The sequence below is a fragment of the Haemaphysalis longicornis genome, unplaced genomic scaffold, assembly GCF_048455015.1.
Source record: "Haemaphysalis longicornis isolate Haplotype H1 unplaced genomic scaffold, Haemaphysalis longicornis Haplotype H1 scaffold_9, whole genome shotgun sequence".
In the NCBI taxonomy this organism is placed as follows: Eukaryota; Metazoa; Arthropoda; class Arachnida; order Ixodida; family Ixodidae; genus Haemaphysalis; species Haemaphysalis longicornis.
In genome coordinates, this window is record NW_027526460.1 from 76,830,209 (window position 1) to 76,855,354 (window position 25,146).

At 46.5% G+C, this 25,146-nt stretch overlaps 2 protein-coding genes across 5 annotated transcripts in view; one reads left to right on the forward strand and one right to left on the reverse strand.

Moving 5' to 3' along the window:
* The window catches only part of LOC144151935 (androgen-induced gene 1 protein-like), a 72,817-nt gene extending 51,704 nt beyond the window's left edge, over nucleotides 1-21,113 (reverse strand). The window contains exon 1 of the mRNA XM_077683115.1: nucleotides 21,003-21,113. The gene's annotated coding sequence lies outside the window, so the exon portion shown is untranslated. The remainder of the gene's footprint in view (nucleotides 1-21,002) is intronic.
* The window catches only part of LOC144151934 (uncharacterized), a 41,444-nt gene extending 19,487 nt beyond the window's left edge, over nucleotides 1-21,957 (forward strand). Inside the window, exons 7-14 of one of the 4 annotated variants that reach the window (XM_077683109.1) lie at nucleotides 1,717-1,812; nucleotides 3,976-4,020; nucleotides 4,204-4,242; nucleotides 12,880-12,912; nucleotides 14,633-14,671; nucleotides 17,986-18,021; nucleotides 20,872-20,934; nucleotides 21,569-21,957. In XM_077683109.1, the coding sequence (XP_077539235.1) occupies nucleotides 1,717-1,812; nucleotides 3,976-4,020; nucleotides 4,204-4,242; nucleotides 12,880-12,912; nucleotides 14,633-14,671; nucleotides 17,986-18,021; nucleotides 20,872-20,934; nucleotides 21,569-21,595 (378 nt within the window). In that variant the 3' untranslated portion in view covers nucleotides 21,596-21,957. The remainder of the gene's footprint in view (nucleotides 1-1,716; nucleotides 1,813-3,975; nucleotides 4,021-4,203; nucleotides 4,243-12,879; nucleotides 12,913-14,632; nucleotides 14,672-17,985; nucleotides 18,022-20,871; nucleotides 20,935-21,568) is intronic. The other 3 variants (XM_077683110.1, XM_077683111.1, XM_077683112.1) reach the window with 3 other exon arrangements.
* Nucleotides 21,958-25,146: the final 3,189 nt, after the last annotated feature.

Genomic DNA, 25,146 nt, shown 5'->3' on the forward strand with positions numbered 1-25,146 from the left:
TCACAAATGGGGCTTCTGGTGGTTTTATTCACGAAAGTAAACTGCAAGGCCCCCAGTACTTTTGTTGCGTAACTTGGACTGTAATGCATCACAGGTGAAAGAATATTAGGGGTGTGTGAATGGTGTCTTTTGGTTTCGAAGCAAATGTGGAGCGAATGATGGGCTGGAGCGTGACCACATTATCACGACATGGAACAAAGGTATGCGGCGTGGTTGGTCCTATGCCAAGGACATATGAGGCACTCCCGAAAAGCACCATCCTTCTGCCCTCTGCCGCAAGTCACCGGAGCAGTGCGGGAAAGCTACCCGCGGCTGCTGGAGAACATCGGCGCATTTCTTGCGGTGGTCAATTGCATGCGTTCAAAGTGCGATAGGTTCGATGCCCATGCAGTTATAACTCATTGCAGGGAATATAATTTTCGTGTGTTTTAGCGGGGCGTAGTTCGATTTCAACGAGGCACTAACTCCGTATCCAAGTCCATTAAAACAACTGCCCGGTTCCATTTTCTAGCTTCAAAAATTTACGCAAAATTATCGCTATTCGATTCGAAGCCAAATAGAACATCGCATTTTTCGCTTCTATATTCGAAAGTTTCAAGTAGTCGCTCACTCCCGAAGAAAGGTGTTAACAAAAAGGGTGGGGGAAAACTGTAAGCAAAGGTGCTCACTGTGGCATTTCTCAGTTTTTGTTACTAGTAAAGTGACAGCGCAAGATCGCCGTCAGTATTTGCAGCTGTTCAGGCCACTTGATCATGTAGACAACAGCAATTATCATTCACCAGCATACACAGTAGAGTAAATACAAGAAATGTCTGCAACTGTTGAAGAGAGAACAGTTACGGTGAGTGCCTGATGGGACGTATATAGACCACTGAAGTACTTGCTGCAGCAGTATTTGGAGGAGTGAAGAGCCAATTTTGGTATGAAATCACCTTTGCACGCTTACTCAATTTGCACGTTTGTGGCAAGTACTGTATTTGCACGATTCTAATGCATCCCTGATTATAACGTGCAGGGACATTTACCTAAGAAAACTGAAAAAAAAAAATTTTGATTTGAATGTATTGAATTGGATTTTTGGGGGCGTTCATGTACTATTATGAGCAATATGAAAGGGAACACAGGAACGCATAGAAAACGCCCTCAGACCCAGCTATGCGTGGTACGCAGCGGCTGCCATCGGAAACAAAGTGGAAAGGGGGACACTGTTCTAACAACTGTTCCCATTCCCGCCGTGCATCTTATCGGCTCTGCGACGATACCATATTATTGGCGAAATGACGTAAGCTGCTGCTTTGTAGAAATCTCAGCGTGGTGGGACTGCCAACAGTTAGTGGAAGAGCGCACTCCTTCCCCCTTTGATTTTAACAGTGCCATGCGCGTATCGCTTGGAGTCTGTTTTGAGGCTGTTTGCCACGAGTTCCTGTGTTTCCTTTCATAATGCTCACAATAGTACATGGCAATGCTCTCGGCCGCTTTAAAGACGATTTTGGCCTTCAGCCCGATTGTAACGTGCACACAAATTTTAAGGCTACTTCTAGCGAGAAAAGGTGCTTACTAAAATGGTGTAAATACTGTAAGAGAGGCGGCTGTGGTGTGCGAAGTGTGGCACATGATGTGCTTAGTTGCAAACTGCAAATGAAAATACTCGTGTTCCGTGCTAGTGGCATCTGGTTGTGAAACAAAGGTGCCTGTTTTCTTCTCTTTTCAATGCAGCCCCTCAGTGATCAGCAGGAGGAGCCTGAACAGGCGGATGTATTTCCCGCTCTGGCCCGGGCACTGACGGATGAAACCTTCACAGCTGGGATTGAGGTAGGCCGGTTCTCACCGCCTTCTAGCACATTCTAACACTAAGCCAGGCAAACCTTCATTGCCTGGCTTTAGTGTCTAACCCTTTGAGGGTCGAATTTTTTCGCCAAATGCATGCGACCCCCCCAGGGTCGATTTTTGTTATTGCTGATTTAAATTCTTCGGAGGAATCCATTTCGAGAAAAAATTATCGTAATTTTTTTTAGGGCGACCATGAAGTGACAAAAAATTGCTTGTGTTGTTACATGTGGTTTATTCGTGAGTAATGCAAGAAAAATTCTTCATAAAAAGTAGAGGGTCACAAGCCGGCACCTTTTGAGTGAATCGAAATCAGGTAGACATCAGTTTCGCGGGCACAAAAAGCGGGAAGCGTGCCCGGAGGACGATACCAAAACCAGCCCCTGCACGCGCGCACAGCCGGATGCGCGAGCGATAGACGGCGCACCGCTCCTATAAAAAACAAAAAAAAAGAGGAGAAAAGAGCCTCATCAGTTTCGCAGGCTCCCTTGGTCTGTGGTGTGCACAAGAAGCGAGAGGCTCCCGGTGGGCGATACGACATTGCTCATCAACATATGACGACAGTGCTCATCAACGGGAGAGAAAGGGTTAAACGAAGTCTTTTAGGGATGAAGCACCTTCAGGGCTCAGACTGTCGGCGTCTGCTGTTCTCTAGCGTCGGGAAACGCCGACATCTCCTGTTGTCAAGTTGTCAAATGATGGTAAAAAAAAACAAGTGTATTATGAATAAAAGTAATTCAAAATAAAGTAACATGATACACAACATGCTAAACATGACAAGCATGATAAATAAACCAACATATTTTAGGGCAGCTTGACTGCATTAGCACACAAGCACTTGTTTTAGCATGGACGAGCAAAGCTCATTTTCGGTGAGAGCGGTACAACCCCTGTGGACGAGCTCAGTGAATCTACGGTAGGCAATGGGTTAAACTAGCATCTAGTATCTACAAGTTAGGTGTGTTAGGCGTGTCTTGCCATGCTATGTTAGGTGTGTTTTGGGTGTGTCTTGCCATGCCATGTTAGGTGTGTTAGCTTGTTAGGTGTGTCTTGCCATGCAGGACTGCTTTTGTTTGTTGTTTTTTGTTTTTTTTTTGGGGGGGGGGGGGGATTCTTCTGGTATGCCCGCTGTTTACGCTGGAACAATAAAGTTCTTATTTATTTGAAGTAGGATGCGATCTTTGTCGGGTGGCTTTTCACAGCACTGAGCAGGATGAAGCTTTACACAGTGTCCACGCACGAGAGAGCCTTTTCTACTTCCACAGTTTCGGACATCGGGAGTTTTTCTAAGTTGCTTATCAGCCTTTCTCTAATATCCCTTCGTTATAGCCGATATTGCGCGCGGCTCTTGAGATTAGGGTTTCGCTATAAAAAAATCAGTGTCGCTGAAATAAAGCGTGGCCTACCAAAGTTTCTATTTATTTCACTATAGCTGATAATTTGCTATAACAAGGTTCAACTGTAATAGAAACAACTTACTGCATGAGAACGGGAAAAACAGGGGGAAGAAGAGGGGCTCGCTATTTTCCGAGGTGTGTCAAGCAAGAATAGTTGCGGTTATCACGTGCGTGCAAATGGGACATGCAAACTAAAGGGTGCCTATTTTGTTTCTTTTCTATGTCGATGTTAGAGGAGAGCAGGCATCGCACACTGCGTCGGATAGTTGGTTCCGTCTTTTGTATTCCTTCTCACTACCCTAAAACGATGCCCCAGCTGCACCGTTTGATCAGTGGACCCACCAAAAAAAACTCGCTATAAACGGTATTGCGCTTCGGGCAACTGCATTATAAACGGTAAGCTTATGCGTTGACTTTAATGGGAGGCTTACCGGTGGCCCGGAAAACCCGCGTTATAGCCGGTCCCGCACTGTAAGTGGTTACGTTATGAATAGTCTACACTGTATTGCAAATAAATAAAGTTTGACCCTAAAAATGGGCTCCCAAGCAGACTTGCACTGCTCCAAAACTCACCCTCGGAGCTCCAAAGCTGCTCCATAACTTTTTTATTGCTCCAAAGTGCTCCAAAACAGCATTTTTCTTGCTCCCTGGGCTACTCTAAAAGGCTGAAGCCAACTTCCACCCCTGAATATGGTGCTCTCAGTGCTTTCACTCAGTGCAGTGAAATTGAAACCTCCTTTGACTTCTTCAGCCTCTTCCCGCAACTCCCGCACCGATGGAGAAACGACTTGAAAAGGTAGCTACTTCAGTTTTTCTTGAGCCTGTATACGAGACGTGTACCTCCTATGTATAGTAGCGTGTTTAAATAGGTTGTCGAAATTATGTTCTTGCTTATCTACAACTAATAGGACTCACTGTGTGCTCCATAGTGGTTCTCAATCTTACTTGCGTCATGTTGTGCATTTCTCTTTACCTCTAGGGAGACCAGCTGACTGCCGGGAAGATGCCGGAAAGGAAGGTAAGGCACTTCACTTGCAGTGGTCGTCGCCACATGTGTCGCTGCTTTGGGTGGTTGCACTTTGTAAGCTAGTTCTGTATGTTCATTTTGATTGATCGTTGAGGTAACAGACATTCTCAACCACACGTCCACTCTGCTGCCAAACCTCCGTGGTACTTTTTATTTTTCACAAGCTGCTATGTGTGCGTGCGTTGTATGTTTGCACTCTGTCAAGATGTCAGGACAAACTCTTCGCTGATAAATTCGTCCACAGCCTTCCATTCGAATGTGCCTCACAACTGGATCTATCTTTGGCGTCTACAACTGCGTATAATTTAATTGTTCCTACTCCACTCAATTCGTCTTCGGTAGCATTTCGATCTCTTTCAGAATGGTGCACTTGTGCACTAACCTTTGTTGAGTTATGATTTGGATAGATACCAAGTAAAACATTCAAAGATGAACAGTCTGATTGTTTGGCTTGTTATGGAGGTGTGCAAAATCTGTTGCTGTCAGTCCGTGTGCTCCATTTGGGGTTGCGTGAACAGAAAAAGGGAGAGGGGGGTTTTCTTGTGCCGAACATGTTCATTAATTCGTGTGTATGAATATAAATTTTTGCATGGGAAAGGGTGCACCACATCTACCCGTTAAAGGAGCCATGAAGAGAAAACACAAGTTTGGTTCATTCGAAAGATTGCCTCGTTAGAATCATACTGACACCACTTTTAACGTAAGCTTCGCTCAAATAAGCTACATAATTAGGAAAAAAGGAAATGGCCGTGCGACCCACTAGCTCATTTCCCGCAACAGAACCTATGATGTCATACCAGACAGCTCTGCGATGCGCGGAGGCCGGAAAAGCAAATGCAAATTAGGCAGAGCTTATAAGCTTGCCGAACGAGCTATCTGCGCTTAAATTTAGGGCACAATCTTTTTAAATCCGTAAGAATGGTGGGACAAACAGTGGAAGTCACGAAAGCACACGTAAACATAGAAGTACCGATGCGTATGCTGCTGTTGGTACTGCGCGCACTATGCTTGGTTTAGCTGCACAGGACTGCGGGGCTTTGGGGTTGTTTCAGACGACTGGCCGATTGACGCAAGCGACGATGTCGTACATGGCCGTATTTGTCGAGTGAGCACCATGTTTCACAAAACAATTGTCTCCATGAACAAAACAAGCCAGGTACGAATACGTTCACAAACAAACCAAAGGCAGAAAACGGCTTGCCGCGGTGTGGTGGCGCCATCTAGGTTAACTAACGGTAAACAAGGCCCTGTGATGTCATTGCAGACCACGAAAACGCACGATTTTGCGGGAGAATCCAAATTTTAACTGAAATAATTAATTTCTAAGTGAATAAAGCATCGTTTGCTTCTGGACAAGGGCTGGGGGCACTATAAAACACGAAATCTTTCGAATAACACAAACTTGTGTTTTGTCTTCATGGCTCCTTTAATATTCCTATGGAATTTACTAATGGCCCACGGCCGAAAGAACCATCGTGTACGAATACGAAAGGTTTTACAAATACATACAAATGTTCACAACGGCCTAGAGTTTGCTTATAAATAAAATATTGAAATAAAAAAAAAATAAAACTCTCACTTTGCTAAACAGCTAGCACCTTCTAGTGAAAACTGGATAAACCAAAATGTGTTTCATATTTATTTTTTATTTCATTAAAGAAGTGATGTATTTCTTAAAAAAGCAAACTAGTCCATTGGGACACATTTCTATGGGTTTGTAAACCTTTTCATATCTGTACCCGATGCTTTTTAAGCATGTGGGTCATGTATGAGTAAGTCCCATAACAATGTGATCAAGTGGGTCCCCGCTAAGAGGTACTCCCTTCAAAGTAATATCCTTGCTAGTCAACTGGCATAAATTTTTTTATCCCTCACAATTTTGCTTGTTTTGGTAGGCATCTTCTGAGTCTGCTACCGACAACCCGCTGAAAAATTGAGCAAGATTTGTTTCAACTGACATTTAGAAAATTAGTTTTTCATTACCCACAGTTGTGAAGATTGTAACATCAACCTTCCTTAAACATATATTATTTGAAGTTATTCTGGTATTCAGGGTCCATAAAATATAACTTCCCCAGACGCTGCCTTTCACTATGCCCTGCTGAACATAGAAAAATAACGAAAGAATTGGTAGCTTTCGTTTTGCATTGTGGCTCCTTTTGTAAAGTTTCTTTGCAGCAGTCATTGTCTGGGTGCAAGTCATTTTGTTTTTCTCTTTCCTTTCGTCTAACTTTCTCGCGTGCTCTTCTTTTGTCGTTATTATTGTAAAATTTTTTATTAGGGCTGTTCTAGCTTCAGTCACTTTTTCTTTTCTGTTTACTTATTTGCTCCCTCTCACTATCTTCATTTAAAAACCTCGCTGCATAGTATAGTCTCATTTTTTGCAGCACCATGTTATAATCTCGCTGTGGGTCTCGGGTACAGAAGTCGGCAGTGAAATTGACTGTCCATAAACGGTGCCATAGAACTTTGTTGACACATTGTCAGTGTACAGTTACTGGGTCTGGAAAACGAAATCTCAAGGGGGGACACTGCTCTTAAAACAGCCTCCTTTAATTTTTAAGTAAACTCTGCGAAACTTGTCAGTTTTGCTGCTTTCCCCCCACTGATTTCAAATATGGCATTATTTTTTGAGTCACTCAATTAGTTCATGAGATAACTAGCCATTTCTGGAGGAACAGTAGACAAAACAGTGTTAGTCATAAAGCTGTAATCTTTGTGTTTTCCAATAAGAGAATTGGTCTTTTGAGCACTGCTTGGAACTAATTTTACAGCTCACTAAACCTTGGTGGCACCAGTGGCAAAGAACCATTCCGAATGCCCATTTTAAATGCCAAAGTTTAATGAGCTGTACAATTAGTTCCAAGCGGTGCCTCAAAAAAAAAAGGGGGCTGACACGAGCAGCACAGCTCTGTTTCGGCTGCCGTTTATGTCGTTCAATCAGCGAACCTCGAGTTCATCCAGCCAAAATCTAATTAGTATCGGCTAGCGGAAGTCACGAGCTCTCTTTGGACACCAAAATTATCCAGCTACTCCCAGAATTCATCTAGAGACTGCCATCAGAAGATCCGAGGCTTCTTTGTAGAGCTGGCTACGAGCCCCGGCGGCGCAAGCTCGAGCGCAGCTCGAGCTTGCGTTCCAGACAACCAGGTCAGTGCACGTGCTTCAAGCTCACCGCCTGTTTGCGCCGACATGGACATAGATCCGCTGAGCGGGCGCACGCGCCCACCTGACAATCCCTGGATCCCTGTGCTTCGCAAGAAGTCAACTGCGTCGCAATCACCGAACAGGCAAGCTAACGCTACTGCGAAGACCACCACATCTCGAAACCCACCGCCTCGGCTACCGAAAGATCAATACACGATCGTGTACCGCCCGAGAACTGGACTGAACGTTTCAGCGTGGACACCGAGAGCTATTTCTCACAGCATTGCCGCGGCGAGCCAAATTCCACAGCAAGACTTCTACGATAACGTAGTAGTCCAAGTACAAAGCCCCAACAACCTAATTGTTGCTTGCACCCCGGATCCTGAACAAGCCATCACGCTAAGCGCAATCCAGTCCCTCAGGCTTGGAGCAGCGGACTACGAAGTCCAACCGTACATGAAGCCACCACCGAACACAAGCAGGGGAGTCATCCACGGCCTTGATCCGGAAGTGAACACTGAGACGCTACAGGATATGCTGCAAGCCAACAAGCCTTTGCTCCTGCACGCACGCCTCATGGGTCGAACCACCTCGGCCCTACTGACTTTTCAAGGTCCACACGTCCCATTTTACGTTAAAGTGGGAAGCCTTCTGTACCGATGCCGCCCATTCCGACGTTCTGTGCAAGTGTGTCGCTTGTGCGGAGAACTCGGCCACCGACAAGACGTGTGCCCAAACCCGGACCGACCAAAGTGCATTGACTGTGGACTAAACAACCCAGCCAGTGACCATCAGTGTGCACCAACATGCAAACTGTGTAATCTGGCCCACTCCACCGCTGGGAAGGACTGCCCTAGGAGGTTAATCCCAACGATCCCAAAAGCTTCGACGGCCCGTCACACCGCTGCTCAAGGAACAGCAGCGCAGAAGGTAAGCTGGTCAGCCATTGTTTCTAATGCTCCCGCTGCTCCAGAGTTTCCCCCTCTCCCAGTCATAACGCCTGACACACAACCACCACACACACAACCGGCATCCGAACTCACACAACTACTCAAGGAGATTAAACAACAAAACGCCGACTTGCAAAAGAGGATAGAGGCGTTGGAAACCTCCATACAGCGCCAACCTAGCCCACCACCCGTCCCAGAGCCAGCCCAGACATTCATGGAAGAAAAGGTGCTGCCAAAAGTTGTGAGCCTCATAACAGAGTCCACCCAGGTCCTCAACAAGCTAATCTCTGAAACTACTGAAAATATGCTCGGTCTCATCAACCAAATCGCGTCGCGGCTGTCAGCATTAGAAAACCGGTCAGCTCAAGAAATATTACTCCCGTCGCTAGAATCTCGGATTACCCAGTTGGAGACCACCATTGAAAAAGCCCACAAAAAGCCACGCCAAGATGGCTCCCAGCAGTCTCCGATGATGCAGTACGCTAGCGACTCTCCACCGTCATCATAATTTACTCCTGATGAATGGCGGGGAAATTAAATGAAATAATAATCTACCAATGGAACTGCCGGTCATTCCGAAGTAAAAAAGCCCAATTAGAAAACTACATCCAGGCATCGCCTCCAGAAATTCTCGTTCTTCAGGAAACGGATACGCCACAACCTACCTTGCGTGGGTATGAAACGTACTCGAGTGATCGCAGTCACAGAACGGCGGTGTTAGTTAATAAAGATTTGACGGCCCAAGAGCATTTAATCGCCTCACCCATCGCTCATACCTTCATAGAAATCATTCCGGTGAAGCCTGGCCAGCGGAGTCTATTCATCCTTAACATATACAGCCCACCGAACCAACCCCTTACGGAGATCAACCCACTTCTGGCGGAGGCAATCAAGAAGGCAGGCCCAAACCCCTTAGTGTTCCTTGGGGATTTCAACGCACCTCATCACTCCTGGGGCTACCCACAGGCAACTAAGAAGGGAACGGCGTTGCTGCAAGCAACACAAAATTTCCAGCTTGTGCTTTGCAACGACCTTACCTATCCTACGAGACTGGGAACAAGTGTGTCAAGGGACACCATTCCAGATCTTACATTTGTACGACATGTCACCCAATTTGATTGGCAACGGCTACCGGACAATCTTGGGAGCGACCACTATATCGTCACCCTGACACTGGCTCACGGCACCCTACGCCGCGGCCTAGGACAAGCCAAGCTCACAGACTGGCCCGCGGTTCGGCAAGATTTGACTGATTTACCACCTGTAGAAGAAAATCTTGAACTTTGGACAGCAAAGATAGAGGAAGTGATACAACGCCACACCAAAACTGTGACTTTGACTACTCAAACACCGGTTATTGACACTCACCTCGACCATCTATGGGCTGCACGCAGAGGACTAATCAAACGCTGGAAAACCAGAAAAACCAACCGAAAACTAAAACTAAAAATAGCTCGAATTACCAAAGAGGCAGCAGAGTATGCCCTAACACTGCAAAAGCAAAATTGGAGAACATTTTGTAGTGAATTAAGTGGCACGTTGAGCACTAAAAGAACGTGGAAAATACATCTACTGGGCTCGAAACCGTCCAAGACCACGACGCAACAGCAGATCCAACGCCTGGTGCATAACCACCCAAACCCACCGGACCAATTATTGCGAACTATACAAAACAAACTATTCGGCACAGAACAGCGGCAACAAAATCACCCTCCGTACCAAGGCGAACCGAACGCATGCATGGATGCCCCTTTTACAATGCAAGAGCTACAGGGGGCACTTGCGCGTCTGACCCGTAACACCACGCCAGGCAAGGACAGAATTACCAATAAACTTCTACGAAACCTGAACGAGGACACGCAGGAGTCCATACTGGCACTTTTCAACAAACATTGGCTAGCCGGCACCCTACCACCACAGTGGAGGCACGCCGACATAACGCTAATTCCGAAACCTCACAAACGAATCAGCATTGAAAACCTTCGACCAATCTCGCTTACATCATGCCTTGGAAAGCTCTTCGAACACCTGGTGAACCGTAGACTGACAGAACATCTTGACAATAATAACCTCTACCCTCGCACAATGTTCGGATTCCGCGCCCATCTGTCTACCCAGGACGTATTGCTGCAGCTGAAAGAACAAATTATAGACAACCTCAGCAAAACCACCCCCAGTACCATCCTGGCTTTAGACGTTCAAGGCGCCTTCGACAACGTCACCCACGAAGCGATCCTCCAAGGACTCCGAGACACCAACTGCGGAGAAGCGACGTACAACTTTGTACGAGCGTTCCTGTCAGGCCGTACCGCTAAAATTCGACTGGGTCCAATACAAACGGGCACATTCTCAACACCGTCGAAAGGCACGCCTCAAGGCTCCGTTATTTCTCCCTTACTATTTAATATTGCCCTGCTTCAACTGCCTTCCCAGCTTTCAGAGATCCCCGAACTACATCACGCCTTTTACGCCGATGATCTTACAATCTGGACGAACACGGGATCAGCTGGAGAACAGCAGGACAGGCTTCAACAGGCCATAGACTGCGTGACGGAGTACTTGGAAAGACGGGGCCTTGCGTGCGCCCCTACCAAGTCAGCTTTACTGGTCCTTCGGGCACGCACACGAGGTAGGCCACCCAACCCAACGCCCGACCCAACCGTCAGCATCGCGTCCAGCCCGGTACCTCAAGTCACATCACTTCGCATTTTGGGAGTGCCATTTCATGCAGACGGCTCCGGTACCGACTTACTACCACAACTTAACACCACGGTCATGCAGTTGATGCACTTAATCCGACGGATCTGCACCCAGCAGAGCGGTCTTAAAGAACAGGACACCTGCTGCATCGTCCAGGCACTTCTGACCAGCCGCATCGCCTACGGCACCCCATACGTCCAACTACGCCCCAAGGAACACTCTAAAATAGATGCCCTAATTCGGAAATCGTATAAGCTGGCCCTGGGACTTCCAGCCTTTACACCTACAGACAACCTACTCAAGCTTGGACTCCATAACACCTTGAGCGAAATTCTGGAAGCGCAATGAGCAAGCCAACTAAATCGACTAACTCTAACTCCAACGGGCCGGGTGGTTCTGGACAAACTGGGCTACCCCATCCCTGCACCATCTAACGCGCCTACCCGGATCCCATTAAACATACGAACCAACATCAAAGTAGCCCCCATTCCAAGACACATGCACCCGGAATACAACAAAGGTAGAAGACAGGCGAGAATAAGATACTTAATCAATAAATTCACCGACAACCCGGATGTATATTATACAGACGTCGCAAGAAATCCCCACCGCCAGGCCCACGTTGCAGTGGTCGTGGGTTCCGAAGGGACATCAATCTCAGCTGCAACAGTCCGAACAACCGACACCGATGTCGCAGAAGAGACAGCCATCGCCCTAGCGGCCACCTCCAGCAAAAAGCAAATTATTACAGTCATTACTGACTCTCAACAGGCGTGCAGGCATTACCTATCAGGACGAATATCTCTGCATGCGCTCACACTACTAAAACACGCCAAAACTCTCCCGACCATTCTCATTGTTTGGACGCCTGGTCATGCCTCCCTCCCGGGGAATGAGGCGGCTCACGCCGCTGCCCGCGACATTTTACACCGGGCATTCCCAAGGGAGGCCGACGACACACCTCCAATCGCCTCGCCCAGCCAGTCAGTCCCAAAAACATACACGGACATCTTATATCATTATTGCCGGGAGCGCCTCCTTTACCCTCCTCCTCACCCATCACTCAATACACAAGACTCTCGAATCTGGCGCAGAATCCAAACACAGACTTACTACAACATGGCAATTTTGCATCATATTTCACCAACTGCTTTTCCCTACAACTGCACAACATGCAATACACCAAACACCACCTATCACCTCGTATGGGAGTGCGCCAACCACCCCAACCCAATTCCATCACCTACATTGGAGCAGTGGGAGCACAGGCTGACCAGCTTCCAGCTCGAGGATCAGGAGTACCTGATCTCCCGGGCGAGGGCTGCTGGGGGGCCTGAAGGCGGCCTGGACTGAGGCCACCACCCACTCTCCTTTCGCCCTCCCCTTCCCCTTGAAAAATAAATGTTATTCCTCCTCCTCTTATTGCACTCGCCAGGGTACATAGTGTAGGAAAATGTAAAGATTGCAGTTTTGTGGCTAACACTGTATTGTGTATTGTTCGTCCAAAAATGGGTAATTATCTCTAATTATCTTCGTAACAAATTGACCGACTAAAAAAATAATGGCATATTCGAAATCAGTGGGAAAAAAGCAGCAAGACTGACAAGTTTCACGGAGTTTACTTTAAAGAAATTGTTTTAAGAGCCACGTCTCCCCCTTTAAGCGTCCGAATTCGTTTCACTTTAACACGTATCTACAACGAATAAAGGGCAGCTTTCATGCCAAGTCAATACGTACTGCCCCTTGAACGGTTGAGATTTGTACGTGTGTGCAAGCATAGAACCTACGTTAAACGAGCATTCCATATGAGTAATTGTGCCTTTTTATACAGATGCCGGACCTTTGTGCAACACCAACTCTCCAGGTAGGTCGCTTTCCTGTGTGGGGGCTACGAAAGCATCCATACGGCACGTAGCGCAATCTGACAGCATTGGTTTGAACCTGCTTGCCCAAAAATGGATGATGCTGTGGGCTTGCATCGAAGCACTACGGTACAAAAATTAACTACCTAAGAAGCGATTGCAGTGCACCTTATCGTACCATGCGACACATTTCCGTGGTAGGAAAACGAGTGTCCTTCAAGAGGAGGAAATAGTGCACTCTATTTCACCGTTGCTTGCTGCAAAGCACAGGCACAGACAATGCAGAGCTTTTATGACTACGAACAGGAGGCAAGCTCTAGTTATAAGTGTGAGCATTTTAAGTGAAGAGCAATCTAGGGGCTCGCCTTGTTGTCGTAGCTCGCTGTAATGGTCGATGTCAAACGACTTCCGGAATCAGGCGTTGCTGCGAGACAATGGACCCCAGTATAGAGCCCAGTGCTCCGTCGTAGGGCGTCCTACAGAGGCTTCAAAAACCAAGCGGTTTAAATAGTCATAACCGTTCGAAATTCGTGAAACACTGGCGCCTGTCACACATTTCCACGTTGTTTAGCGGAAAAAAAAAAAAAAAAAAATCTGCTGGCACATTTGACGCAAAATACTATAGTAATTAACCGGCAGAGCCCGCGTTCATTTAGTTTGGAACGCTCGTTGGGTTGGTTTTTGCGATAGTAAGCGAAAAGAAAATTGGCAGTGCAATGCTGGGCTGTGCAGGAGGAAAAGCAAGCGCACAAAGAACAGAACTCCCACTGGCGCTGCTTCAGGCAGGGGGCGCGCAAGCACTGTGAAGGCGGGAAATTTGAATTGCTTTGGGTGGTAGCAGTGAGTAGAGAGAGAGGGAATTCGTGGTCCCTCGCGGTGTCCTCTGCCAGTTGGGTGACAGCAGCTTGTATCTCGGGAAGAGAGCTGAGCAATGCGGCCTCCCACTGCTCCCGACTTCTTTATAAGTATTACTTGTTCAAAGGCCTGTGGTTTATTGGAGCATTGCCAGACCATATGTTGTAATGTGGCTGCTGCAATGTTGCACCACTTGCATCTGTCCGGGTAGCTGCGGTGACACAGGGCGGGGTGAGGGAACGTATTTGACTGCAAGCTGCGCCAAGCAATTGTTTGCCATTTGTTTTCCACAGCGTGGGCAGCAGGAAATTTCAGTCGGCTCAGCCTGTAGTGCTGAGTAATGTATCGGTAAGTTGCCAGTCTCTCCCTCCCCCCCCCCGTCACAGACGGCACGTTGTCGGATTCGAAGTCAGCCTGGTTCGCGTATCCCCGGGCTGCTTCATGTGCCAACTCGTTCCCAGGGAGAGACGAGTGAGCTGGCCTCCATACCAGGCTGGATGTGCCTAGAAACTGGGTCGCGGGGCTGTGGTGGAGATCATGCCACGTGCGTGGTTGAGCAGGGCGATTTTGGAGTTCGAGATTATGGTAGTAGCCTGCGTGCCTGTAATTGCAAGAGCAATGGCCACCTCTTCACCCGTTTCTGGGTTGGACGTAGGGATTGAGCAAGATGAGGTTGCAATTCCCTGCTGATCTACCACCACGGCCACTACCGAACGTTGGCCAGGGTAGTCCGCCGTGTCGACGAAGCATACCGCTAGCAGTGAGCGGATAACGCCGCTACAGCTCATTGCAGCGAATCACTTTCTCTGCCCTTCCGTCAGCTTTCACGTTGAGTGGAACGGCCTTAATTTTGTTTTTCTCCCTCAGCTGCCAGACTTTGAGGAGCCCTTCACAGTGAATTTCAAGGTACTGTGCTGTCCTGGATGTCTCGCTTAGTAGTAGCGGGTACAGATGGGTGTGCTGGGTGATAACATCCTGGGTGCTAAAGTAGGGGTGCAACTTTCAGCATGGATAGCATCTCCTGTGGTCTCAGAAGAGCTTATTAATAGGCACTAGGGATTGAAACTGGAGACTCAAGTGGTTTGACTAAAATGTTGGAGTAGTCACCTAACACATTCCTTCTGCACTGCCAATTGATTTTCTTAATGGTGGATGTCTTGCTTGTGTGTGTGTGTTTTTTTTTTTTTACTTTCGTGTTTGGTATGGTCTTAAAGCAATATCTTTTTGCTATTTAAAGGAACCATGAGGACAAAATGGAAGTTTGGTTCATTCAAAAGATTGCCTCGTTAAAATAACACTGGCACCACTTTTAACGCAAACTTCACTCAGATGAGCTGTATAATGACGAAAACAGAGAATATGCTTGCGACCCACTAGCTACTTTTCTGCAGTGAACTCGCGACATGTTATGGGCAGCTCGTTGCAATTGCCCGAGGCCGGCGAAACCTAATGCGAATAAAAACGGATTTTAAGCTTGCAGGTCCAGCTATTTGCCCTCAAATTTTGTGCGCATTCTTTTTATAGGAATAAGAATGTTGGGGTAGACAATAAAAGTTATGAACGGACATGCAAACGTAGAAGCACAAGTGCGTATGGTGTGCACTATGCCAGCCGAAGCTGCTCAGCTGTCGGGCGTGGTGGGCTTGTCTGACACAGCACTGGCAGGGGTGAGACAGCTGCGCATATTGCGCATTTTTGATACAATTCCATTTTCTTGCGCCAAGCTGCTCCAGAAGCTTGAAAATTGTGAAAATTGCACCAAACTGCTCCAGAAGAGCCTGAAAGGCATGGATTTTGATGCTCATGTCAGTTTCGGAGGGGACGAAAGCCTCCCGCATCCCGGTGACCACTTTTATTGTCAGTCAATTGCAAACACAGAAATGGCAAAAATAGAAAGACTGAAATGAAGCAAACGATAGCTTCTAAAACACGATTGGCTTTCTGTCCGGGTTCGCTGAAACGGCCTTCCCGATTAGGCATCGCTGTGGCTACAAACATAGCCGCCGCCTGACCTGCCTGCTACTGCCTACTTTACGCACTCACTGCGCATCGCCGATATTTTTGCTGGTTTATTTTACGCTATCAGCTGGGTTCCAGTCTATCATTCTATCAATTGTGGCCCTGAACAGTGACATTAACGCGGGGATATGGTTTGAGATTGGTGCGACATTATGAGAAGTTGCGCGGCTCGTAAAAAAGTTTTGAAATGTGGGGCCTATGACTTCGGCACGGTATGTCCTTGAGTCGCTTTGGGTAGGCTGCGGATAGGGCACACCGATGCGACGCACTCGTATCTGCTGACGGGATCTTCTAGACCCCAGTGCAGCAGGTGCAGAGAGGCCCTATCCGTAGTGCACATACTAATCACATGCAAGGCACTTCACACAACACGACACAAACACTTCAGAGAACTCTACAGACAACATATTCCCCTACATCCATCGTTTTTCCTAGGTGATGATGCCATTGTTTCCGTGAAACGTGTGTTTGAGTATTTGTCCGACGTCAAGTTTTTAAACCTCATTTCCTATCACGCATCATGAAATCTGGCCCTATACACCAGCCATGCTCGTTGTCGTGTTGTGATTTTACTTTTGTTTTTGCTGATTTTACTTAGTGTTTAAGGTTTCACCCCTATCATCGACTATTGTTTTGGCGCTCTTTGCCCCAGTTGGCCTTGCGCCATAAACATCCAACCATCATCATCATCATTGAGTGCGAAACGCGGTGCGTGCGTCTATAATCGCGTTCGTGAATTGAACTTTTTGGCTCGTTGTCGTGTTATAAAATGCGGAGGTGTGGCCGAGCTTCGAAGCGCGATCGCGAGCCTCGGTCCGCGAGGGAACGGTTGGCACGAAAGTTGCGGGCTGCGCTGCGGCGCCGTGACCTGTCCAGGCAGCGCCCAATAGCTGCAGGACTGCATGGTTGCCATAGCACGCGACTAATAACACTTGATGTATGCGAAGTGAAATTTAATGCCCAAATCTAGGTGGCTAAACAGTAACGCTACTCAAATGATCACCGGGGTGGACGTGCGCCCCATGGACTGCAACGGGACTGCAACCGTTATCTCGAAGTTGCTCAACAGTTGCCGTGACTACACTCGTTCGTACAACGCAGCCTGGGATTACAAAAATAACAATTTTAGCATTGAAGCGGTAAAAAAAAAAAATGCCAGAATTGCAGAGCCCTTAAATTTGATAATGTTAACGGCAATTTTGTTGTCAGTGTTGCCTACATCCACAACACAATATCACTAGTTAAGAAAAAGGTAGTGCAGTTAAAACTTTGTGATACTCTTAAAAAATTCTTTCACGTAAGGCTGTTTCAGTGTTCTGTGTATTCAAAACTGATATTGGAATGTGTACTTGACCTTTCAAATTGCTTTAATTATAATATTTTAAGCTCACAAGACGATGTATTAAATTTCCCTGCCTGCTCCAAATCAAGATTCTTCTGCTCCAAAATCGAAATTTTGCTGCTTTGAAAACTGCTCCCAAATCTCTTTGGGCTGTCTCACCCCTGCACTGGCCAACTGGCATAAGCGACATTGCCACTTACATGACCCTGTTTGTCCAGCATGCCCAATCTTTCATGAATGATTACTTTCAACCGTAAAAAAAAGTAAGCCAGGTACAAATTCATTCAGAAACAGACCAAGTTTGGACAGTGATCTTTTAGTGGCATCGTGCCGCCATCTATGAAGGCAGATGGTTAACAAAACAAAAGAGGACTTGCCATTCGTGGCAGCATTAGTCAACATACTATCGTCCGTTTTAAGCACCTTTCCTTAATGCGTCATCGCTGATGTCTCGAAACACGGTTTAGACAATTTTGCTTAAAATGTTTAATTTTTCAGTGAACAAAGCTTCGTTTGCTGCCGGATAAGTGCTGGGGGCACTATAAAACACCAAATCTTTCAAATAAAACAAACTTGTGGTTTGTCTTCATAATTCCTTTAAAATTATAATATATATTGCATGAGTCATTGACTGACTTTACATATAACTGCTTCATTGCATCCTATCAGCTTAACACAGTTTTTTTGCTGGGCTTTTTTTTTGTGTGTGTCATAGGTGTGGTCTTCAGTACGCATTTGCAAAGGAAAAATTTCAAATTTACCATTTTCTTTAGCTGTTATCATGCATGTGAGTGTGCGCTTGCGTATATGTGCGCCTCCCAAATTCACAAATGGCATTCCAGTAAGCTTCTTTTTCCAGGTTCCTGAGTTTGGGACTCTCAAGCCAATTGTGAAGGTACTGTTTTTTTGGTTTTGTTTTATAACCTTGCCGTATACTGTGGAGGAGATTCGTAATACGTAGTGGTGGCCGGGGCACAAAAAGCTAGGACTGTCCAAATTAGCTTGCCAGCTAAAAAGCGCGCTCTCTCGGTTTTAAAGGGATGCTAAAGTCGCAATACAAGCTGCTCCGGATTGGTAGATTGGTTCACCAACAACATGAATACAATCAAAACTTGATCTTGTGAAACCCGATCTTACAAACTTCCCCATCTAACGAAGCAATTTGGATTCCCCTACAGGTGCCTATATGGCTCAATGCTTTTATGAACTCGAACTAACGAAGTAGATTCAGCGCCATTCCCGATTTTTTAAAAAGTATTTCCAGAAAGAAACGCGTTTAAAGGAGCGCTTTTGAGTGTTTCGTCAGAATGTCACAAAAATTGTGGCACCACGGCAAGAAAAAGAAAGAGGCATCTAGTTTTATCTTTATGGAGCTCTACGAGATAAACTCTGCAGTCTCGTGGCTACAGACCACAGCGTCCTGACCAGCATGATTTCCTCAATCTTGAGAAAAGTGGATGCCGTCATTCATGCCACTTCGCTTGGAAAAATAACCATAAGACCAGCTTACAAGGTTCAAGGATATGAGAGCCAAGTTGTGCCACTTTTCCACTCATTAGAGAAGTGGTACAACAGAAAACGCTGTGTTTCGTGCATGTGCTGGGGTGCAGTGACATCAGGGCAAGCCCTGGCTAGCTAAGTATTTTAGCTTAGCTAATTATTATCGACAGGCGACCTCTCCGGCTGCTGCAATGACGATGCATGGTGGCTTGCTGGATGCATCCTTTAGGCATTGAATTTATGGAATCAACTGCTTGTAAAATGACAATCTGGATTTTAAGTTCTCGATTTTACAGAATGAGTCGTGGTCTCTGGTGACTTCATTAGATTGGGTATTAACTTTATACCACTCTTGCTCATGGCTTTTCTAAAACAAGGTAGAAAATAATAATGAAAACGAAGACTGGTGCTGCCACCACTGCCTTTACCATGCAACTTCCGCTGGAAGTGGTTGAAGCATCTGGCGTATGCACGTCTTCTCTGGCTGCTGCTGGCTGGCGCTACTTGCCCACACTTAGGGTGGCAGTACCGCTTTTCGAGGAAGTGTGTACGAGCGGCTGGTTTGACGCCAACATTTGCGCGGCCAAAAAAGGACTATTTTTTTTTTCTTTTTCAACAGAGCGTCAATACTGATCATGGGTCCCATGAACATATTGCTTAGCGGTCTGTAGCTGCAAAGAATGTGGGAGTTTTGGAAAGCATAGCTGATTTGACTGAAATTGACCAAACCACTCGGTACATGGTAGCATTGTATTCAGTCACCTTACTTGCTTCCGGTTTGTTGGAATGCAATCAGCAGCTGCAGTTGCTGTTTGCGTCACGTTTTACCAGTGTTTGATTAGCAATTTCTCAGTAATTGAGGCATTTTTTGACACTGAATCAATGCTACAATGGCTATGTAAGGTCAGAGTTTCGTTTGAAACCAACTTGCTGGTTGCCTTTAGTGTCTTTGGTGTGCTGCCATCAAGCACTTGATCTTTAGCCTGGAGCAGTTGCATTAAAATTAGTCTAAGTACGTTTTCAAGCTCTAGTGCTTTCAAAGGGCAAAGGTAAAAAGTGTGTTGTATTATTTAGAATATACGCTATTGATATTTAGAATATACATCAATCGCATGCGCAGGGGGAACCCAGTTGAATAAGAATACGTATAATGTTTTGGTCAAAGGCACACTGGACCGCAGATTAAATCAGAGGCGCTATATTCTATGACGAAAGTTTAGGGTTCACGGACCATCTCATTGTATTTTTGAGTTTTGATTCATTAATGACTTACCTATTTAAAATACAAAAATAAACTTCATAATGAGTGAATCCATTCAAAATATATTCAGTTATCATGTTGGGGAGTCAGAAGCAGCACTCAATGCAGTTGTTTTCATGAAATTTGCATAGGTGTAGAATTTTTCAGTGTCGAACCTGAATTTTTCGAATGCCGTAAGTTCTCTCATTAGGGTATTCCTGAGGAAACATCAGTAATTGGCATAATTTTTGGATCATCTAAACTTCCCGGTTGAAAATGTTCATCTAGATTCTTGAGCAGCTCACTCTTGAGCTACGTACACATCTGATGCACAAGAAATTTGACCTCTCTGTTGCCATTTTTTTCCTCTTGTCGAATTTAACTGACCCACCCTTACAAATCGCTTGTATTCGCTTCAAATTTTGGGACTCTCTTGGTGCCGCTTTTCATGAATTGCAATTTCTTTTTCTCTTTTTAATGTAATGCAGTCTTGCCTAGAGATTTGGCCATGAGGAAGGTGGAAATCTGCGAGCTAACACTTGCAACTTTTTCACTAGGTCTCCTATAACTGTCCTCCAAGTGCTGGCATATCTTTAAGCACATCAACAGTTTTAATACTGTCAGACTGTATTGGTAAATTTTGGCCTCATCACAATAACTTTGACTATCCCACATGCAGTTTTATGCAGTTCCGATTGCGGTGGAATCTTGCATTTCTGAATATTGTCCAGTTATACGTAATTATTTCTTTTTCTATATCTGCTCTTGCTTAGCGGACCACCACGTGCTCTCATTTGTCTGGTTGTACTGCTACGAGCCTCATATTCCAGGTGCAGCTGCCATGGGTAGAGGATTATTCCGAATTTGATAGTTTGGGGAAACAGTCGATTGGCATGTTCTTTCTTATCCTTGCCCTTGCCTGCTTCTGCTTCAGAAATCTCGCAGCAAGGCTCTGGTTAAGCCTCTCGGCTTGCGTTTTTATGGTTTAAGATGTCTAATCTGTAGACCTCTCGTTCATTGCTACAGACACCCGAGTTAAAGGAGTCCCCTGCTCCCGCTGTGCTCAAGGTAAGATACGGACTATTTTACATTTTTTGTTTAAATGGTCGCATGTGCGCAGTAGAGTACGTACTTACGTGTCGACACAGAAATGCAATCGTATGGGTTGTTGCCCTACCTGTCACGCTTCAAATTTAAACTGTTTTAAAGGAACTGGCCACTAGTTGTGCTGTGCTGTTTGCACGATACTCTTGCTTTGCGACTTCGGGGTGCACGCAGATAAAAAACTAAATTATCTGCGGGTAACTTGAATTTTGGGTTCGAGGGCACTGCACGGAGCAGACTGACAACAGAGGTGACGGAGACGACTGGCGGTTTCTCAGCCACTTGTTTCATTCTAGCCCCGCCCCTGATCAGTTTATGGCCGGCATGCAGTGAATGTATTTTGGCCAGGCTACTTGTTGCTGGCAGCACTGCTCACCTGCTGCGTACAATGTGGAGTTAGGTGAGCACTTTGAATTCTTCGTCAAGCAAGGGTCGTTGATGCGAAGACACGCTTAATTTTTGTTCTTTGCCTTTTGTTATGTTCACACTTCATTTCCTTTAGCGACACTGGCAGTAATAATTTGAGCGGTTTATCAGTAGCACCTCTGTGTTGAGATTACCTTGTCACATCCTTTCTCTTTCTCTCTTTGATTTCCAGAAAAGCAACGAGCGTCCACCGTGGTGACAATTTGGTCTTCAACATCTGTATAATTTGGAGAATGCGTTAAATATTTGTTATAGCATTTTATAATAGTTTTCTCTAGTGCTTGAGATGCTTGATATTGTGAGTGGTGTGCCGTGAAGAGCGCACTGGCTGTTACTCTCGCAAGATGTGCAAGATACATGAGAAATAACCTGTAACAGAAATACTTTCGTCATCTATGTAACAGTTGCTCAAGTCTGGCCTTTTTAGCTTTTTAGCCCCCGCAATGCAACTCCAGTCCCCGTGTCTATTGGTCAAGTTTGACCAGGGCAAAGCTTCCCTGATGGTCAATAAAATAAAACTAAGTGAAATCAGCTTTGTCAATAAAACTCGGTGAAATCAGCTTTGCTGGTTTTGTCATTTGTCATTTACTGCAGCCTTCCGTTCCGCAGAGGTGTTATGGCTGTTAAAATGACAGGGGTATTTTACTTCGGCGGTTAGTTACAGCGATCAAAATGGCAAGGGTATATATAGTCTTACCTCTAGTGGCGTGTTATGACCGTGATAGTGGCGAGGCTAAAGGCTTACCTGCAGTGGAAAGTTACGGGTGTGAAAATGCAAGAGAATGATAGCCTCACCTTTGATGGCGAGTTATGGCTATAGAAAATGGAAGGGGTGTAGGCAGTGTAGGCTTACCTGTGGCAGCAAGTCATGGCCGTAATACAGTCAAAACTCGATCTAACAAGACGTGATCTTACGATTTTCCAAACGTAACGAATAAATTCGGATTGCCCAGCAGGTGCCTGTACGGCCCAATGCTCACATGAATTCCAACTACGGAAGTGGATTCAGTGCCATTCCCTATTTACCTAAGAATTTCGAAATAGATGCATTTAAGAAAGGCGCAATTTCAAATGTGTTTCGTCAGAGCGCCATGAATATTATTGCGCCACGTCATCTTCAAGTGCTTCAAGCATGCTGGCTTTGTTTCGTTCCCTGCCGTGGCTGTGTAGAGTTCCTGAACACTGAAGTGATCCGGAAGACTGAAGTTCCGGAAGTTCCGGAACGCTGAAAGGAACACTGAAGTGATTCGTAAGCATTGCGGGATTGCTAGCGCAAATTGTAGTCTGGAGCCTCCAGGCCATCTTTCGACCACACTCGCTGCGTTTAAGCGACTTTATTCAGCAGAGAAATGAACTCTAAAATACTGTCCTCCTCTCTGCATCTTCCTAGCCGATTTCCTGTGACGTTTCGTATGATGTCAAAACAAGACGGCTTGGCTTGACTGCGCTACTGCACGGCTCGCTGACCCTTTGACAGAATCGGTCAAACCAGCATTTAGTCGGTCGGCTGCCGGGGTGTCGTCGCAATTTGTTCTCAGTTGAAACTAAGCCCCCGCACGTTGTGCCTGAAAGAACGAGCCTTTAGTGTCTTATTTTGTAGATTGTATCAAGCTTTAAGTCCAAGTCTCTTCACGTTGACTGGTACACGAGCAGAAAAATCTAAGGTTAATTGAAGGTGGAGAAGAGTACTAAATAAATCTAATGATGGGTACTAATGGGTAATAATGGGTACTAAGGAAATCTAATGAAATATTAGTCAGGGAAATCACACAAGAAGTATTCTATGCACTAACATTAAGAAAAACAGCTCACTGGGAGACGGTGGAATCGCGTATACAATGCTTCGAAATCTGGGTGATGACCAAATTACAGCTTTGACAAAGTACTTGAACAAGGAATTATGGCTCAAAGGACTGTTCCCCCCAAATTGCAAACACTGTAGGGTAATCCTTCTCCCCGAAACCAGGGAAACCTCTCAAGATAGGCAATCTGAGACCGATTTCCCTGACATCTTGCCGAGGGAAGGTGTACCAGCACATCATAACAAATTGCTTCAGCAACTACATGGAAGAACTTTTAGAACGCGGGGGGGGGGGGGGGGGGGGGTGTTCCTCCCCCTTCTCTCCCTCGTCGGGGGCAACTCTCGGCACTCGCATCTTTGGAAAATAAACAGTGTGTCTTGAAACTCCAAACCAGCACCACGTCTGCTTCTCGCTTCCTTCGGCAGCCGACCTTCCCGGCTGCTACAGTTGAGCCCAATTGTCTACTCCCGAGGGGCTAATTTTGGGGGGGATCGAGAGTTTGGTGTACTTGCCGGGAGTTGTCCCAATTCGGCAAAAAGGTTGTCCGTGGCGGGACGCGCACGAAGCTGCCTGGTGTCGCGTCTGTTTGGAGGATGAAAGCATCATTCGTAATGTGTCAGCAACATGCGTGTTTGAAGTGATAAGTGAGGCTAAGATCGGGTGATGAGTCACGCTGCATGAAATTGTCTATCCGAGTTGGAATCGACGGGTCCGACTCTGTAGTGAGCCGATGTGCTTGAATATGATCCCAGAGAAACCTGCCCTTGCGAGTACAATGGGGGTATCTCCAGGCTGTATGTGGTACGTTAAAGTCGTCTACTACGATAAGCGCATGGGGCCTTATCGTCTGTTCAGCAAAAGAGAAGAGGAAATTAAATGCATGCCCTGTTGCATTCGGACTGCTGTGCACGAGGATCGTTTGAATAAAATCTAGGCATGCTTTGACAGTTTCGAGGCACGCATCGATGCGAGCTTCACCAAGCTGGAAGAGTTCATCAATACAACGATCTCGACCATGGAAACCGAGAACGTAAAGAGGCTCACCTTCATCGAACAAACTCTACGACCGACGTTTGCGTCAGTGATGGCGCAGCACCACTACAAACAAGAGACGACGCAGCAATTCAGTGATGCAATCATGGCCGCCCCAGCAACAGTAGAAGGACTGAACGTGTGGCAGTGGAACTGCCGCGGGCTCACGAGGAAGTGCAGTGATTCAGCAGCACATCGCACAGTCAACGAGGAAACGAGATGTCATAATGCTACAGGAGACGCTTCTCGACGCTTGCGTCGCTCCCCGGGTACCGAGTCTATGCGAAGGCCCCGGCGGCGGACAGCGGGAGTAGGAGGATCTGCACGATGGTCCGGAAGGTACTCACGTTCGTGGCGCACGAGATCGCGGCATGCAACATCGAACGCGCGTTCGTGCTCCTGCACAAGGCGTGCACCGTTGCAGGAAGTCACACCTGTTAGCGTGGGGCGACTTCACTGTGATGCACCCAGCGCGGGGCTGCAGCAAGCAATCGGCCAAAGGGCGATATCTGTTGCAATACGCGACGGACCTCGACCTTACACTGATAACGGACCCAGCGCATTCGACGAGGCTCATCATCTCGGTGTCCAGGAATACGACGCCGGACGTAACGTTCGTGAAGAACGACGAGAGGGGCGCAACTACCTGGCGCAACACAATTTTTTTTTACTGCGAATGGTTGACGCACCAAGGAGGTCGTACAAGTCTGGAAGCAGCTGCGCTGAACGCAGTCGCATCATCGCTGATCGCAATTGCGAACACAGCCTCATGGCCTCATCGCGCGACGAGGCGAATCGCCAGTGGGAATGTGCCTTTACACTGCCAAACGATATGAAAGGATAACTTCTCCATCGCACACTGCTGGTCTATAGCACCATAAGCACGCAGCACAATGTGGAAACGCATCTCGAGATA